This window comes from Xenopus laevis, chromosome 1L (assembly GCF_017654675.1).
Source record: "Xenopus laevis strain J_2021 chromosome 1L, Xenopus_laevis_v10.1, whole genome shotgun sequence".
Taxonomy (NCBI): Eukaryota; Metazoa; Chordata; class Amphibia; order Anura; family Pipidae; genus Xenopus; species Xenopus laevis.
This window is the reverse complement of record NC_054371.1, coordinates 17,285,763-17,306,018: the sequence shown is the minus strand read 5'-3', so window position 1 is coordinate 17,306,018 and position 20,256 is coordinate 17,285,763. Positions and strand designations below refer to the sequence as shown.

Below are 20,256 nucleotides of genomic sequence, written 5' to 3'. Positions count from 1 at the left end.
GACATAAAAAATGGACGCTGGCGTCAAAAACAAGATGCCGGACTCGTTTCGCGAATTTTTCACCATTTCGCCAAAAAAACGGACGCGTCGTTTTGAGAAATTTTTGCCATTTCGAAATTTGCGGATTTTTCGGTGAAGTGAAACAGCGCAAATGAACCCATCACTAGAGCGGAAGAGCTTCCCTGAGCTCAGCAGTGAGAAGAGTCCATTGTTGGGATGGGAGAGGTCTTTCATATTCCCATGAAAAGGTTTGAGTATGAGGGCACAAACCGTGCCCCCATAACCGCACCCCTTCTCTGGGGATAAAAGGAACCATTAAACATGAAATGATTGGTATTAAGCAAATGATGCACCAATTGCACAGCTGTGATATATTTGTGCCAAGCCTTTGAGAATACCATGTCATGCTCTGTAGCTTTATAGAGTGTCATGTAAATAACTCACTGGCACAGTAACAGGGAGGTTTTTGTTCAGCTCTGTATCACTGTGTGAGAGGGAAGCTCCTATACTGCTGACAGTAATAATCTGCTGCATCTTCTGCTTCCATTCTGCTGATTGTAAGAGTGAAATCAGTTCCAGACCCACTGCCGCTGATCCGCTCTGGGGTCCCTGTGTGTCTCCTGTTTGCATCATAGATCAGCAGCTTTGGTACCTGCCCTGATTTCTGTTGGTACCAGTTGAGATAGTTGCTAACACTGCTACTGGCTTTACATGTGAGGGTGACAGTTTCTCCTGGTGACACAGAGACATAATCTGGAGACTGAGTCAGTACAATCTGCCCATAGGAACCTGAGGATTGGGAATAAGAAATAAGAAAAGTACAAGTAAGTACATACTGTATATATATTGTTCTATAGCATCAGTAAATTATATGTGTTTCAGAGATCCCATAATTACCTGTAAGACAGAGAGAGAAGAGAGTGGAGAGGACAAGCAGTAAGTATCTCCCCATACTGACAGTAGGAGCAGTGTCAGGTGCAGATCACTGAGACGTCACATAGGAAATAGAACATTTATAGCATCTTATATCTACAGGGAACTCACCACACACTTTGTGTATGCAAAGTGAGATAAGTAATGAGCATGTCTGGGTTACAGAAGGTATATTACAATGATGAAATAGACTGGGTTACTATATCTTCTAAATGACTTTGGCTTTTGGGTTTGTTTGTGTGTCACAATGTAATCATTGCATTTCCTTCATTTCAGTTTGTAGGTAGTTTAGGATCAATCAGCTTCCATGAATAAAGTATATCATACTAAATAAACCATTTTTAAAGTTTGACAATTTAAACAATTAAACAGTAGTGATGGGTGAATAAATTCACCAGGCGAATAAATTCACGAAACTGCTGTGAAAATTCACTGGTGAAAAATCCACTGCAACAAAAAAAATTGTCGCACGTCAGAATAGTTGCGCGCATAAAAATGGTCACGCTTCAAAACTATTCAGATGCCCATTGACTTTAATGCATTTGGACAATATAGTCTCGCGTATGAAAATTGAGGTTCGCGCATCAAAATTATTTTGACGCACATTGACTTCAATGCGTTTCACACAGATTCGCCCATCACTATTAAACAGTAAAGGCAGGCAAAGACATGGCAGTTAAAATTGCACAGTGATAGCCAGTACAAATCAGTCAGTGGCTATCATTGTCTCAATGACAAAAGCCAAGGCACCCAAATTCTTTCAAATTTGTCAGTTTATAGAGTTCTAGTTGTGAGTTGACCAGTCCCTGCCTGCACCCAGATTACCACCTGTATGTGACTTTCTCTAGAGTTCTGTGCAATCTCCTATGTAGAACTCCTTGCTGAAATTCTGCTTCTCTCTTTTCAAATCACTTTCCCTCCAGACTTTAGCAGCCATGATACAGGAGGAGCAGATGACATCACACAGCATATCATCAAAGTAGGGTTGCCACCAGGCCGGGATTTTACCGGCCCGGCCGGTAAAAATGATGAGAGATGCCAATGTTATTAATAGTGAAAAAAGATAAATATATAGGAAGGCCACTATTTTTTTCCAGAAAAGGTGGCAACCCCATCAAAGGGAGGAGCAGATAACATCACACACTCCATATCTGGCAACTTCAATGAAAGTAATGCTAGAGTGTACTGACCAATCAGCTGGGGGAGATGTGTTTAGCCTAGGAGGAGGATGTGGCTGGTTTGTTATCTGCCTGGTAGATAGAGCTGCCTGGAAGGCATCCTTTGTTCCTTATTCCTCCTTACTCTGAATAGAACAATTTCAGAAGTTCTCTAATGCTGTTCTTCAGAGTCCACTAGGCCTAAAACGACTTTGGGATACAGTATCTGTGGGAGGTCAAGTGCCTTGAATTTGGTGATTTTAGTCCTAATTTCTGGGAGTAGTGGCACCAACACAGGGGAAGCAACTTTACCCATCTGATGTTTTAGTGGTGTAGGATACTTCGGTGTAATACCTTATAAATAATGTATTAGTCTAATAAGTGGCAATTGCATAGTATCTGACACTTCCTCCCAGTCGTCGTCTTCTAGTGATGGTAAAACAGGGGCACATTTGAGCTTCACTTGGGGTAGAGGGTCGTATACATTACATGGAATAGAGTAAATGTGGCTTATCAGCTTCTTCTTGGAAGAATTGAAGAATATATTCTATAATGAGGAGTGATGTTTGACCTGTGGCTTGTTCCAGAACTGTGGTGTGCTGGGGGATATTTACTAGTTTTTTTGGGCAACCATTTGTGTTCTAGTCGTCATTGTACCTTCATGGAGTATATGCTTAAGCCATTTTCGGCAGCTTAAGGGTCCACCTTCTCGCTTGGTCCCATGCCATTCATATGACTGTTAGGACTGGTATCTGGGGTTTCAGATCTTTGAATAGTCTATATAGTACATTTTTAAGGCCTTCAATTGAACTAAAGTATAAAGTCTCCAACAGGGTGGCAGTTTTTTGTATTAAAGTGAAGTCAGTTGTAGATCTGGCATGCCTGGGATGCTAAATAGTATACAGTATGTAACAATTTGGGGATGCTAAACCCAATTGAAAGATTGGGACAGATAAGACATTATGAGAGCGTATAGGGTCTTGTGTAGTCAAATAAAGGGAAATATCATTTTGCTAAGATGGTGGAATAGATATTTGGTAATCTCTACTGGTGTGTTACACAGTAAGTATGTAATTATGTTATTTTATAGAGTGATATCATTTCAATGATATTAATTCTACGTATTATGGCCAGTTGTAGCTTATCCTGATGAGCAAGGACTGTAGTGAGCTCCTGCAGGAGTGCTTGAAGATTATGGACTATAAACATTGTAGGGTTTTTTAAATATAATTATGCCCAAGTATTTGAATTTTGTACTTAAGACCAGTGATCTACGGTCATGATTGTATGAGGATAGCTAATGCTCACCAAGGAGACCAATAGTGGGAAACACAATAACAAAGAAAAACAAGCAGTTCATTTTTGAGAAATCTGAGAGACACAGGGAACTGGACACTCCCTGTCTTTTGCGTTATACAGTATAATTTTTTATTTGTCTTTTTTTTTCTTAGAACTACAGTGCTGGGACCCAGGGGGGATCCTTGCTCCTCAGTTGCCTGGAGCAGCTTTGCACAATGTCACTGGAGGGGTCCAGGATGCAATTGCCTGAATCATAACGGGGGTCTGTAGGCCTGTTGGAAGAGGATCACATTTGAAAAGTTCCTGAAATCTGCCTCTACATCTTTCTGTTGCCACAAGTGCTAATGCCTAGCAGTGCTAGTACTGACTCTTTCCAACCCAGAAATGCTCTAGTGAAAGATCTAGGCCTGAACAGTGTTTCTCAGTGAATGAATAGAAGGTGTTATTGAGTTTTTTCATGTGAAGTAGGAGTAGGTGTGTGTGCTTTCCCTCTCACTGACATGTCTTCCCTATCTAAATGTCTTAGATTGAGTGCTGACTAATATAGTCTCATTCTGTAGGACAGGTTGCAGGTGTTAGCAGAGAGCTGATCTGAACTACATGTGTAGCTTCTCTGTAAGTGAGGACAGACACACCAACTTCTAAGTGAACAGTAACTTGGTTGCTTTATAGCAGTGATCCCCAACCAGTAGCTCGTGAGCAACATGTTGCTCTCCAACCCCTTGGATGTTGCTCCCAGTGGCCTCAAAGCAGGGTGCTGTTTTTTGAATTCCAGGCTTGGAGGCAAGTTTTGGTTGTAGAAAAACCAGGTGCACTGCCAAACAGAGCCTCAGTGTAGGTTGACAATCCACATAGGGGCTACCAAATGGCCAATCACGGCACTTATATGGCACCCCAAGAACATTTTTCATGCTTGTGTTGCTCCCCAACTCCTTTTACTTCTAAATGTTGCTCACGGGTTCAAAAGGTTGGGGATCCCCGCTTTATAGAATTCAGAATAACCACTTCAGCATAACATGTCTGCAACAGGAACTTTTCATAGAGAGCATACACAGGAAGAAGAAGAAGAAAATCACACGGGGTTACAGGTCAAACATGGTAATGTAAGCAACAACAGACCCTCCCTGCATTAAGTAACATACAATGGAACAATCTCTGTCTGTTGTCCAATAGCAGGTCTCTACACTCTGAACAGGTGCACACAGAGGCTTGTGTGGCAATTTATGCAATGCCCCACACATTGTGCAAAGTACCAAAAAGGCCAATTGCAGACTTTTTGGCACTTTACGCACTGCTTGGGGCATTGTGAATAACCCCTATGGGATTCAATAGGCTTCCATGAAAAGGGTTAAAGCAAAGTAGATGAGAAGAAAGGTACAAAATCACAAGCCATGCTCTCCAGGCTTTGGAATATAAGTTCTGTATTTCTTCAAACATAACAAATTAGAATCTGATTACTTTCAAAGCTCGGCTTTGTGAGTATTTAATTTGATGCCTGGCACCCTGATTTACTAGACTTATTATTAGAACCAAGCCAAGGATTGTTTTGGTAGGGATGCACCGAATCCAGGATTTGGTTCGGGATTCAGCCAGGATCCGGCCATTTTCAGCAGGATTCGGATGCGCCCGAATCCTTCTGCCAGGCCGAACCGAATCCGAATCCTAATTTGCATATGCAAATTAGGGAAGGGGAGGGAAATCGCATGACTTTTTGTCACAAAACAAGAAAGTAAAAAATATTTCCCCCTTCGGATTCGGTTCAGTATTCGGCCAATTCTTTCAAGAAGGATTCAGGGGTTCGGCCGAATACAAAATAGAGGATTTGGTGCATCCCTATATTTTGGTCAAACTATTTTTTCTTTTGGGTGAAGGTTTAGATACAGAAACGTTATTTTACACAAAAAAAAGAGCAAATATAGAGTTAACAACATGTACAATGTACGTATCAAAATACACACGGTTTGTATATGGGATGTACAACCTGCAGGCCTCTTTCTGGTGCTACTGAACCATAATTGACAGCTATTTGCATACCTTCCAACATTTGAAGAATGAAAAGAGGGACAAAAACTTATGGCATGCGTAACGTGGAGAAGATTTTTTGGCCACATCCATTTTATGGCCACACCCCCTAATTACCATATCCATTTTACAACATTTGGCAGGTTATAAAAGTTTGAACACATTTCTGGGAGTTTTAGTGTACTCTTCTACATTATAACAGTTTTGCTACTGAAACTGAATTGCTCTTTAAACTGCTAGTCTCAGTTCTCCCAAGAGACCTGCTTATCTTAAATACAGATGCAGCCACTTTGGTTTGTGTGTTTGACACAGAATAACTAAACCCAGATATCCCATTTATCCCATTTAACACAGAAAATTGCATCACAGCATCCCATCTAATTAAAGCGTTCACCATTGTGAACAATGGTGCTTTGGTATGCTAATAAAAAGGTTAAATGCATTAAATAAGTTAAAATGACTTTAGATAACACAGTTTCTTCAGTTAATCCCAAATCATGATGCATTTAACACACAACTCCAACTGGCTTCATCTGTAGTTACAATTGTATCTTTGCTTATCTTAAATTGTTACAGAAATATCTAAGTGCAGCTGCTGGCTGTTCTGGGCTCTCAAAAAGCTTCTTATTTTAATTAAGTTTCAGAAATGTTTTATCTTTTTCTGGCATCAGTGCTGGAGATCAAAGAGAAAGTCGGGACATTTCAGTAAGAAAACCATGACTGCAGGCTGAGCTGTCAAAATTGGGTATGTATTATGTGTTTAAATTTTAGAACAATAGAAAACAATCAATGTTGTCACTAACATACAGTAGGTCCTGTGACTTTAGAGAGTCTCAGACAGTTGTGAAGTTTGCTTTATGTTTCCCCTTCCCCAGCCACCAATGTAACTTTCCCCACCTGTTACAAAGGAGCAAGTGCAGATACTCAGGGTGGAAATTTGGTATGGGGGAGCATAAGGGTGTGAGCTGTGCCCCTGAAAAATGTTTTGCAGAATATCTTTGCACTACATACAGTACATTTATTGCACTTGTAACCCTTTTGACACCCCTTTGTTGGTGTTACACTCCACGTGTGGTGTTATCTGATGGCACGGGACAAACCTGAGCCACTCCGCAGTGGTATTGGGAGAGACTGGGTACCTGGTACTTATTAGCACAGGGCTTCCACCTAGTGAGATACGGGCACCTACGGGTGGCCCCAGTAGGAATACAGTAATAACACACACACAATGGGGCTCATTTATCAACACTGGGCAAATTTGCCCATGGGGGAAGCTAATCACTGATTGGTTGTTATAGGACAGTGCCCATGGGCAAATTTGCCCAGCGTTGATAAATGAGCCCCAGTATGGTTTAAACTGAATAACTCTTTATCTAAAATAAATAGCCAACTAATACATGCAGCACTCCTAACCAGTGGCAATAGGGCCTCACTAACTAAATTGCTACAAAAGTTTCCAAGTGCACCTGGTGGCTGTTCAGGCCTCTCTGCCAAAAGCCAATTAAATTAGAAACATTATTTCTTTTTCTGGCTGTTCAGTGCACAGAAAAACGTGAATTTCCAGGAGAAATGAGGGACTGCAGGTTGACCTGTCGAAAGAGGGACTGTCTCTCTAAAAACAGGACAGTTGGGAGGTATGTGTTTGAAAGAATCATTTTTCTACCAAACCCCAATGGTATCTCAGCCTATCAGTGTTTATAACAGGTTGTTGTGCTGCTCCCAGTTTAGTTAGGTTCCTGGGCATGTGTAACTGTGAGTGCTGCCTCTGAGCAGATCTTGGTTCTCCTCAGCATCATTGTCATTGTGACTTTTGGGTATGACCTGGCCTGTTAAGGATTCCCTTGGTGTTCCAAAAACCCTAAAAATGAATATGGCTAAAAATGACATATTTTATATAGTGAACTTATTGCACGAGGCTAAAGTTTGAGCTTGTCAATAGCAGCAATGATCCAGGACTTCAAACTTGTCACAGGGGGTCACCATCTTGGAAAGTGTCTGTGACTAGGGATGTAGCGAACTGTTCGCCCGCGAACTAGTTCGCGCAAACTTCGACCGTTCGCGTCCGGCGCATGTTCGTGAACATTTGGGAACGTTTGCATTTTGAGTTCCCGTTCGATTCGAATACAAGTCGTTCGACCATTCGAATTCCTTCGCCGCTAAAAATCGAACGATTTCCATTCGTTCGAACGATTGTAAGCATTCGATCGAATGAAAATCCTTCGATCTAATGGCTTCGATCGTTCGATTCGAATGAAAATCCTTCGATCGAACGATTAAAATCCTTCGATCGTTCGATTCAAACGATTTTAGCGGGTGTTCGAAGTTCGCGAACTGTCCGCGAACGTTCGCATTTTTTGCCGGTGTTCACGAACGGCGTTCGCGAACACCAAATTGGCAGTTCGCTACATCCCTATCTGTGACACTCACATGCTCAGTGGGCTCTGAGAAGCTGTTGAGAAGCTAATCTTAGGGGCCATTGCAAATTATCCAGCAGAAAATGAGGTTGGTCTGTAATATAACAATAAACACTAGTTGATAGTAGTAATATATATAAAGTTCTCAGGACTCAATAAGACTCAACAATTGTGAGAAGAGGTCTAGGTGCACTGCCCTGAACCGTCAGCTGAGGGATACACAGGATACAGCCTTACGCGTTTCATATTATTCAGATTAATCATAAACCTATGACTAAGTATCTGAATGATATGAAATGTGTAAGGCTGTATCCTTGTTTACTGAAATAAACTACTTATGATTTGACAAATCCAATTATATGTTCAAGCTTTCAAAAGAAAGGTATACTTTCAGTCCAGCAAATTGTAGGGCCCTCCTCTCCCGTTCAAAATGCAATGTCCAAAAGATGATTTATGATTTGACAAATCTGCCTGAAAGATTGGTCTTTGGAAGTGCCTTCTCTTTTTTCTTTACACGGTGTACTGTAATATAAGCTGATTCTTCAAGTTTGAATATTAAATTCTGATGGTAGTTGCACTGTAGTAATTATCTGTATTAATGACTAATCAGCCTTATATTGTGACATTTCTATTCTATGTGTATTGGATATTGTGAGTGGGTCCCTAAGCTCAGTAAGTGACAGCAGCACAGAACATGTGCAGTGAATCAGCAGAAAAGAAGATGGGGAGCTACTGGGGCATCTTTGGAGACACAGATCTTTACTGTTAAAGGGCTGTGGTTGCCTTTCGCTGGTACAGAAGCCCAAAACATAATGTACAACATTTATAGCCTTCTTCTTTAGTTAAGCTTTAGTTCTCCTTTAACAGGAATCCTTTGATTTAGTTCTGCCAACAAAAATAGCTGCTGCTCCTTCCCTTCCGGAAATTTTTATAGACTGCTCCCAGGAAGTGATTTTCAACTTACATGGAAAAAAACATCACATTGCCACCTGATGGACATGATAAATAATTACACTAAATGTGGACACCAGGTGGCCAAAAGAGGTAACTACATAAACTGGTGATTTAACCATGAGCATATTGCCATAACAAGCTTTTGTGAGATCTGTTAAATACATTGTACGATAATGTATGTTTACTCTCCTGATCTTATCTAATGGGAACCTGTTCATCCCAGGTAAAGTCTTTATCTTGTACCCTGGAAGTGTGTGACTGTGCCTGAACATTCAGTGCAATGAAAGGAAACGTTGGCCTATTTTAATGCAAATTAAACCATTTGGTGAATTGGAGAATTAATGGAATACACCCTTTGATTGTGATGAGACAGAGTGTTTGGTACACTTGTGTAGAGTGATGCACTACTTGCAGGGAACTCTTAAATTTAGGGTTTCAATTAAGAGATTTTGAAGAGATTTTGCAGAGTTATAGGATGGCTCAGGTAAATTCCAACCACACCTACATTGGTTCGGAAGCACTTGGTATTCACAGAAGATACAATAGTTTTTAAAAATTCTTGTGCACCAATCCCCAGTACTCCGGACCCGATGCTGAAAATTTGCACACAAAGGAAGGGGACGGGATAGGGGTGATGAATGGCAATGGGCCTAGGGGCACCTGTTATATAAATCTGGGCGGTTTTTGTTCAGATCTGTATCACTGTGTGAAAGGGTAAGTGTAATACTGCTGACAGTAATAATCTGCTGCATCTTCTGCTTCTATTCTGCTGAGTAATCTGTTCCAGACCCACTGCCGCAGATCCGCTCTGGGGTCCCTGTGTGTCAGGTACTTGCCCAATAGATCAGCAGCTTTGGTGCCTGCCCTGATTTCTGTTGGTACCAGGCTACAACATTACCAACACTACTACTGGCTTTACATGTGATGGTGACAGTTTCTCCTGGTGACACAGAGACATAATCTGGAGACTGAGTCAGTATAATCTGCCCATAGGAACCTGAGGATTGGAAAAAATAAATAAGAAATCAATTGTATTTACTAATGTACAAGTAAATACATATACATTTTGTTCTATAGCATGGGTAAAATGTATGTATTTCAGAGATCCCGTAATTACCTGGAACAGAGAGAGAGAAGAGAGCGGAGAGGACAAGCAGTAAGTATCTCCCCATACTGACAGTAGGAGCAGTGTCAGGTGCAGATCACTGAGACGTCACATAGGAAATAGAACATTTATAGCATCTTATATCTACAGGGAACTCACCACACACTTTGTGTATGCAAAGTGAGCAGGCACGTTTCAATGCCGCACCTCCTCCTGCTCCGCTCTTCTAACTACCAGCGTTGGAGCGGGTGGAGGAGGGGCCGCATCACTAGTGCAGTGAGCGCTATTGCGCTCGCTGCGCTAGAAGAGCCGAATTTCAGTTTTAAAAAACGGAAATTCGGCTCTTAAAGTTACCAGAGGCGGCTTTTTGCCGCCCCTGGTAACTGGCCGCTCCGTGCCGCCTGAGGCAAGATTCTCACCTTGCCTCATGGCCGGAGCGGCCCTGAAAGTGAGATTAGAAACAAAAGTGTCTGTGTAACAAAAGGGCATTTTACAGGAAGTCTGATTTTTTATGAACGAATCCCTGTACCTACTATGTGAATTTGGCTTTTGCATTTGGTTGGGAGCCACACTATAATGGATACATTTCCTTCATTTCAGTTTGTAGGTAGTTTAGGCTTAATGAACTTCCAGAAATAAAGTATATCATAGGAAATATATATCATAGGAAATAGTACTGTATATTCTTAAGAAAAAGAAGCCCCCAGGCAGTTCGTTTCTGGAGGTCCTGGGAAGAACATGGAACTGGAGACTCCCAGACTCTATTTTTGGATTTTTATTATTTTATTTTTGTAGAACTATAGCATACCTCCCAACTGTTCCGTTTTGGGCGGGACAGTCCCGCTTTTGATAGCTCAACCCGCTGTTCTGCCATTGTAGTTAAAATTCCCGGCTTCCTGAGAAAAAAAAACTTTCTAAGCACGGTGTCATTGGAGGGGGCGGAACCTACAGAGTGGTGCTTCTGAGTCTGAGAGAGAGAGGTGTGCCTTGGCTTGATGGGCTCTTTTAGTGCTGGGGGCTCTGGTAAAGGAAACGGAAACATGGGGCCATCACTCACTTCCACGCTGCTGCCAACAGGAGGAGGGCTGGATCCACCTGGTTTTCATCATAGCAGTTACTGTGTGTGTGTTACTGTGTGTGTTACTGTGTGTGTGTTACTATACTGTGTGTTAGTGTGTGTCACTGTGTGTGTGTGTTAGTGTGTGTGTGTTACTGCATGTTAGTGTGTGTGTGTGTAAAATACCATACAATTTGTAAAATGAACATGGTAATTAGGGAGTGTGGGGATACGCGCGGCTCAACTTTTTGCCCCTCTTTTGTTTTCCAAAATGTTGGGAGGTATGACTATAGTGCTGTAACAGAGATGGATATATATGGGGTCCCGTTTGTCTTAAATACATTCTGTATACAAAACTCTCCCTAGTACAGAGAATAAATGTTTTTCATGGTACATAAGTATTTGTGACCATATACAAGATAAAAATATATACAAAAGGCTTATGCTATTAAAGAATGAGAACAGTATCTGGTTTGTGCACAAAAGGATGTCATTATATCACAAACTCCATTCTGTACACTTTAACAAGCAATCTATCTCAGAAATGTATAATAACTTCTTAATATTATTAAAATAAATGAGAGCTGCCATGAGGGTGAGATCACATAAAGCAGTTGGACAAAAATAAATAACTGAGTGTTTAGTGACATCTGCAGGTGGTTAAATAACAGCAGATTAATGCTTCTCACTGTTCAACAGTGGTTTTTTTTTTGGTTTTTTTGCTTTAAAGGAATTTTTATTATAACAAGTTTTGACATTACATTTTTGTCTGGTTCCATCTGTTAGAAAGTACAATTGCTTACTTTAAATGTATATATGCATAAAGGTATCACAAATACAATATTCGCATATTAATTGTCCAACGCTTTGTACCATTCCCGCTGGCCTTTAGTGTACATTCAACCACTTGTCTTGCCCCCCCTTCAAACCCCCCTTACCGGGTCTTATCAGGTGTCTCCAAATAGCTGTTCCAGTGTCTCCAGATTTGGATGTATTTGAGCATTTGCCCTCTTTTTTCTAGTACAACCCGTTCCAGGGATGCCAAGTCCACCATAGCTTTTTTACATTCCTGTAATGAGGGTGGGGAGAGGTCTTTCCAGTGCAGAGTAAGCAGGTGCCTCACCTGGAATAAAGCTTTGGCTAGAACATGTCTTGTGCGCACATCCAAAGTTTCATTCAAGTCAATTGTTAACAAGCAGTTCCTTACATCCCCTTTACCCCACTCTGGTGCAATTGTGGTCAAACATATTGAGAATTATGGTATGAGAACTGGTGAATGCTAAAGTGTATACAGCCACTTGGGCAGGATAAACCTCTTTATCAAATGTACCCTACCAGCAGGTCCCACCGGGAGTGTCTCCCACATTTTCAATTTGTTCTGAGTCCATTGAGTTAACGGTTCAAGATTCAATTCCTGAAATTTCGTGACTGTTAAAGCTATCTTAAGACCTAGTTAAGTGAACGAGCTAACATTCTGTAGGGGGCAAGTTGCTGCATCTCATCGACTAAAAACAGTACGGATTTAGCAGTGTTGGATTTTAAGCCAGGAACCCGATCAGTCCTGCGTAAGCTTAACTAAAGCTTGTAAAGACTGATCTCTATTCCCCAGGTAGACTTGTGTTTCGTCGACATAAAGTTTTTCTATTTTCTATCAACCCATCTCTTTCAAACCCCCTGATAAGCGGGTGAACCCCTACCGCCTGAGCAAAGGGCTCTATGGCTAGTGCAAAAAGCAGTGGAGATAGGGGGCAGCCCTTCCTTGTTCCCCTAGATAGGGAGAAGCTCGTGGTATTGAGGGAGTTAAGGCGCAGGGATGCTGTGGGGTTTTTGTATAAAAGTTGTACCATTTGCACATATTTGGGACCAAATTCTAGGGTATTCGTCACCTGCCAGAGGTAAGGCCATTCTACTATATCAAAAGCCTTGGCTATGTCAAATGATGCAATGGCCCTACCTCTTATATTCCTGTGCCCTACAGTTAGGTTAAGATATAACCTTCTAGTGTTTAGGTTAGTGGTCTTTGTTGGTATGAACCCCACCTGGTCAGGGTTTACTACCTGTGTAATTACCTTACTCAGTCTCCTGGCTTGGACCTTAGCATAAATTTTTCTGCTGTAAGAAGTGAAATGGGGTGAAAACACTCACAAAGGTGCGGATCCTTCTCTGGTTTAGGCAATAATACAAGTGGGGCCTCATATAAGGACTGATGCAACTGACCCAACCGAATGTGGTACCATAGTTTTGGAGTGTCGTTTATAAATGTCTATTGGAAGGCCATCTGAGCTTGCCACTTTGCCCACAGGGAAGGAGTCCACTGCTTCTTGTACTTCTAGTCCGGTTATGTCTAATTCTAGGAAGTCCCTGTATTCTTGGCTAAGTGTTGAAAGGGTCCCTGAATTTAAAAATGCAGCCATTTCCTCCTCAGAAATGGTTAATTTACTGGTATATAAGTCGGTATAGAATTCTGTCAGCATGCTTCGGACCTCATCTGGCTCAGTGTGCAAGATCCCCTGTTTGTCTCTTGGGGGTGGTGTGTGCTGTGCCTTTGCTGGATGCGATAGCATTCGTCCTGCCTTTTCCCATTGCTCATATACTCCAACCTTACTGAAGTAAAGGTGGTTCTAGGCTTATGATTTGACATTTTGTGTGTATTTCTCCTGGGCTTCACATAACTGTCTGAAATTGTCAGGGGTGGGGGTGATAGCTACTCGGGCATCCCATTCAGCCACAGGTCCTCTAAGGCTTGTGTTGCCAACCTCGACTGTTTTTTTATTTCTGTGGCAATGTTGTTTCGTATATATGCCTTAAGGGAGTCCCATATGGGTACTACCATGGGTATATTCAGGTTTATATTCAGAAATTCATTAATGGCTGCCTCCACTTTATAATTGTCTAAAATATTCAGCCAAATTGGATTTATGGTGAGGCGAGGTCTTTCAGGCTTGTGTAGCGTTTTAAGCTTAATTTGTAGCGGGACATGGTCCGAGATTCCTGTTGGAAGATAACCTGAGTATGTTATATATGGGACCGCAGCAGCATTTATAAAGGCCATATCTATTCTAGACAGTGCTTGCTGGGAGGCTGTGTAGCAAGAAAAAAGCTTTTTTTTCTGTGTTGGAAGTTCTTCAAACGTCTATTAGCTCCAACGATTGGACCATTCGCCTTGTGTGTTTTGGGGGTGATCTATTGGGGTGCTTCAGAAGTCTATCCAGCATAGGACACATAACCTTGATGAAATCTCCTGCAGATACTAATATAGCATGTGGGTGTTATAGTAGCTGCATCACTTAAGTATCAAACGGTGGGGGGATGTAAATGTTGGCTAGCATGACTTCGCATTTGTGTATGTAACCGTGTACAAATAGGTATCTTCCCCTGATTTTACACTTTCAAATCTAAAGGGAACAGTTTTGGCAATTAGGATGGAGACTCTTGATGAGTGTGTTGAGTATACTGCATGATATGCCCATCCCACCCACGGTCCTTTCAAGGCCAATATTTTAGAGCCGGTTCTCTTGTTTGAACGCTATAGAGGTGGCATGTCTCTTTAGGAAATCGATCACTAACCTACGCTTTATTGGACAGTTAAGGCCTCTGACATTCCAACTAGTAATATTAATCACCATATTCCTGTCTACCCAGTTGTTTCAGCATATATACCTTAAAGGAAAACTATACCCCCAAAATGATAGTTTATATTATATTAAGTGGCATGTTCAAATCTTACCAAACTGGTCTATATATTTAAGTAAATCTTGCCCTTTTACATCTCTTGCCTTGAACCACCATTTCGTGATGGTCTGTGTGCTGCCTCAGAGATCACCTGACCAGTAGGGATGGGCGATTTTTTTTGCCTTGTTTCGCCGCAGAAATGATGCCCATAGACTTGTATGGCGTTGAGCGACAAAAAAAAAAGACGCTCATCAAAAAAAAATTTTTTGCGAAACAAAACTGGTCATATTCGCCCCTCCCTACTGACCAGAAATACGTGACCCTTACTGCCGCCATTTTGTGAGGAGTCGCGTGCATATTTCTCCAGACAGGCCTCTGCTTCCGATGTCCTTTTTTGTGCCTGATTTTGCGGGGATTAGTTAATGGATAGTATTTTATATTTATTACAGAAAGGGATCTATAAACCCTCTGATGTGGGGTTCACAACCTAATATAACACATACAGGATATGTGGAGATCATATGCTTCCTAATGAGTCCATCCTATACCCGCCAGTCAGTAAGGACATTTTTTCCTGTTTTAATGCTAATTAAACAAACAGGAGGAAATTGTGTGTTTGTACATAAATTAACCCTTTTACTGCCAGAGTGCTTGGTGAATTCATGAAATAAACCCTTTGATTGCGGTGAGTTTTTGGTACTTGTGTAGAGTGATGCACTACTTCAGTCACTTGTAGTTGTGCCCAATGAACAGATTTTTCATTGTACAGTTATAGGACTGCGTAGGAAAAATTCATTAACTGCAGAAATACTATCTCCATCTATAAATGATTCATGAATATTCCTGCCTTTAGCATAGTCAGTAACATCATGGAATGAAAAATATGATAAGTGTTATGGTGTATACAGTATAGCTCCCAACATTAGAAAATTACATTAAATATTGTGACATTTTAGGTCTCCCCCAGATCTGCATAAACAATGCCCAATTACACCCAGGCACAACCCTAATCCGACCAAAACCTACCAATTTCACCACCTTAACCCTTTCTGGTTCCATAGTTTCCTTTTATGTTATCTAACAGTGGCATAATTGCTATACAGCTCTATGTCAGTTGTATGCTGTATGGTTCTAATTACACTGCCTGTCCCTGTATGTGACTCACTAACAGTATGTACTGCTGCCTAAATCAGGAAAATTGGTGAATACATGATAGCACTGTTAATCCTAGTGGGAATCAGTGTGAGAAAGTGTGTGCTTTATATTCTGTTGTATATCTTAGAATAAACAGAATGATACAGTACTTTAACAAGGGCTAGATTTCAAAGTTAGTGCCCCTAGGCTGATGATTGCACTACCCAGCCTGCAGCTCCTCTCCCTTGGCAGATTCACACACATACACTCAGGCACACGCACATACACACAGGCACACGCACATACACACAGGCACACGCACATACACACAGGCACACGCACATACACACAGGCACACGCACATACACACAGGCACACGCCCATACATACAGGCACATGCACACACGCAGGCACACACACATACACACACACAAATACACCCAGCTACACACACACACACAGGCAAAAGCTCATATAAAATTTAAAGCCAATAAGGTATTTGCCCACCCTACAAGTCTACAAGAAGAAACAGGAGCTACTAAAGAGCAGGTAATTTAAACCAGGTGCAATTCTCCGTGCAGAACCCATTTTACTGTGGAAAGTGGACTGCATGCCACTCCTAAAACTTTGCCACCCTAGGCCTGGGCCTTTGTGGCCTTCACACAAATCCTGACTTTAACCTCTCCAGGACTGTGGTTTGCTGTCTTTGTGCAACTGTGATATGTGTGTACAGGGCTGCCATCAGGGGCACAGGGGGTACTGCTGTGCTGCACTTTTCAAAACAGCCTGGCCCCCCTTGACAGCGCCAAAACCGCGCCACTTCTCCTGAAGTTCCAAAGAGCTGAAAAGACTAAGTGCCGAACAGCCACACAGCCCTGAAGCAGGTAAAAAGGAAATAGGTGGCACTCCGGATAAAACTGGAAGAGAATTTATTCCAACAAAGAAAGGATCAGCATGGCCTTACGCGTTTCTGGAAACAAATTCCATAGGCTTACAGGTCAAACAGTGTCATTTCCTGAAATAGAAAGCGTAACAATGATATCTGCTGGACATTATGTGAAAAACAGTTAAAAACATACAAATCAGTGTGAAATGTTGTAAATTTCAAACACCTGAAAAGCAGATACATTTTTTTTTACTTTATTATACTATAAAAATGAAAAGGCAAAAAGCCAGAACAACCTGTTAAAACACACACATATATATAGACACATGCACACCACCGTTATGTGAGTACAGTATAGATACATATATATATACATACACACACAAGGGCAGCACCCTGCTAATAACGTGGGTGCACAGTTATATAATTCAAATACTTCAAGGAGACCAGCAACACCAGGATTTTTGTGTATCAAATCATGAAAGCATATAAATCCACATTGCATATAATCAGCCATTGGTGAAAAAAAATGTGCATTATCTTAGCTCACCATGTGGTGTCGCTGTTGAGTGAATAAAGTGATTTTCTTTTTCAGAAAAAGTCCATTCAATAAAACACATCCTTCCCTGTAAAACCTGTGAATTTACATACATTACTTTGTTACTCGGTTATCTGAAGTGACAGATACACTTTGTTACAATGTTAGCATCAATTATCCGTTTCAATAAAAGATATACAAACTTACTATACATTGTGCCGTCATTTCTAAACTACCTGCGTTCATTGAATTATAAAAAGCAATTCAAGACCAACTGTCCGTTTAACCCATTCGTTGCCACACAATTCAATTCATGTATCCAGTAAGCCTCCCGTTGGAGTAGTCAAAGTCTCCTCCTCTAGCCCTCACAGGAACATGCTCAATTGGCATGCATCTAAAAGCAGCCGGGCTATGCTTGGCCTCAGCCCAATGCTTAGCCACCAGTTGCTGTGTGATGTCTTGTTTTTTGCCTTTTTCTTTTTTATCCTTGTCATCCCTGTCTGGGTTTAATGCAGCCCGTATACTGGACCTATGCATCCCAACTCGCTCCTTGAGCTGCCTTATTGTTTTTCCACAATAAATGAGGCTACAGGGACACTTTATAATGAACACCACCATTGTGGTGGTGCACGTCATATTCTGTTTTATGGCATATTTCTACAGAGCATAAATTTACCCATATCTGACGTAGTGCTGGTGACAATAAATGATGCAGGAATATTCCTCCATTTAGGATAGTCGGTAACACCATGGATACTCAGAGTGAAAAAGTACAACCATGATACGTATTATGGTGCCATATGTACTACAGAAAAAGCAGGGCTATCCAGCACAGGGCCAAAAATAAGTTAAAAAATAAATTTTTATTGGTCAAAGTTAAAAATGTACATACAACTCCTAGGGCCCTACGCGTTTCATACCTCTAGGGTACTTAATCACGGGCTGAGATTTCACCCACATGAAATGAGCTTTTATATTGTAAGAAACCAATCAAAAAAGGGTTCGAAAAAATGGAAAATACACTTCTTAAAGGGACAGAGTCCCATAGCAAAACAAACTATTTAAAGGACAAGGAAAGTCTAAAATAGAATAAGGCTAGAAATGCTGTATTTTGTATATTAAATATAAGCATGAACTTACTGCACCACAAGCCTAATCAAACAAATGATTTACACTTTCAAAGTTGGCCACAGGGGGCTGTTAAACATCTTTGCCTGACCCTGACCCTGCACATGCTCAGTGTGGTCTGGGCTGCTTAGGGATCATCATAAACAAAGCTGCTTGAGTTCTGCATGGCTGGGAAGTAAGGCAGGGGCTCCCCCTGCTGTTCATAAGTAGGATTGTTTCCCTGCAGAGCAGTTAGGGACCGTCTGACAATTCCTATCCACAGCAGTAAATGAAGGGAGAATTTCACTGCATACAGTCAGGTTTCTTATAAAAATGGTACACATTTTTTAATTAAAGTATATTGGAGATAGGTTTCTTTTTCATTAAAGAAAGTAAAAATTGGATTTTATTTTTTTGCCTTTCCTTGTCCTTTAAAGGAAAATGCAAGGAATATATGTACAAAACATAATAATGAAAGTGTTCCATAAAAACATAATGAAAGTGAGAATGCACATAGTGTATTCACAACTTTGGGAACTTATGGGAATCAGCTTTTATATGAGAAGGATGTGAGTCCACAACTATTTTTTTTACCCTTGAGTCAAATATAAATATAAAAAAGTTGGGGAACAACACAAGCATGAATACAGTTCCTATGAGCCCCAAATAATAAGGGCTGTAATTGGTTATTTGTTAGCCCTTATGTAGACTATGACAATTCTCAGTGACATCACCAATTCACTAGTGAAAAACCATAGAGCTAGAGAAGTTTTTGCGCTGCTTTGCCAGGCGAATTTTCGTTCAGGTGAACAATCGTTACTCTGCGAATTTTCCAACACGTTACCCTTTTCACCTGTTTCAGTCTGTTTCACCAGGCTATACCTGGCGAATTGATAAGATGAAGCGACATCCTCAACAATCTTACGTCAATGACATCATATCCTGTATGCTGAAAAGTAAAAAAAAAATAAAAAATACAAAAAGCTGGCGTTTTTCATATTTTAATGTGGGATTATGTTTAAAAATTGTAACCGTTAAATATGTTGTTTTTTTAACCATTTAAAGCTCAGCCACATTGATTATAGAGTGGGCTCATGTCTAGGGCATTAGAGGATCTCTTTTTGTCTTTATTTTGATTCCTTGGACTTCAAGCAATTTCACCAACACTCACTAATAAAGACATATATATGACCTATATGTACCCGCCATATTTAAATTGATGTAAGCGTAAGTTTGTTAACAAAGTTTCATTAGGAAGAAAGTAACACTAGTGAAAATGCGCATAGAAATGTCCGCGCTGACAAATTTCGCTGGTGAAACTTGCCAGGGTTAATTTGCCGAGACAAAACTTTGCAATTTGATTAATACGCGTATTTGATGTGAATTAACGTCTGCCAACGTTGGGCAAAGTGCGGTGAAGCCTTCCCAAGTGAAAATTCGGACCTACGTAATTTTGCCCCATGGTCTTTATGCCTCCAAAAGTTCAGTCAAAATTCCAAAAATGGCATCTGCTTTATATAGCGCTAACATATTTTGCAGCGCTAATATCAAAGGCAGGGCTGATCCTATCAAATGTGGGGCCCAATTGGGACCATGTTGGCGGGGCCCCTAGGCAAAGTGTTGCTGGCTACTGACACACCAAGTATTTAGGAAAATAAGGGCATACAGGCACAAAATAGAAAGGAATGGGGCAGACAAGGTAAGAGAGTGAGAGGGATGAAATAGGGGCAAACAGGGTAAGAGAGAGAGGGAGGAAATAGGAGAGCCAATTAGTTTGGGGCAGGCTGGGCCGATTCAGCTTGGGAGCAGGCTTGGTTGGATTGGGGGCAGGCAGGGCCTATCAAAGTTGGAGGAAAGCTGGGCCTATGAGAGTTGGGGGCAGGCTAGACCTATGGAGTTGGGGGATAGGCTGGCTTATCAGAGTTGGGGGTGGGCTGGACCTATGGATTTGGGGATGGGCTGGACTCTCAAAGTTGGG

At 41.2% G+C, this 20,256-nt stretch overlaps 1 gene segment (V, D, J or C); it reads right to left on the bottom strand.

Annotated features, from left to right (window-relative positions):
* Positions 1-446: 446 nt before the first annotated feature.
* LOC121401948 lies at positions 447-10,047 on the bottom strand. The segment is given in 2 exon segments: positions 447-789; positions 9,897-10,047. Coding segments are annotated over 2 exon segments (363 nt in total).
* Positions 10,048-20,256: the final 10,209 nt, after the last annotated feature.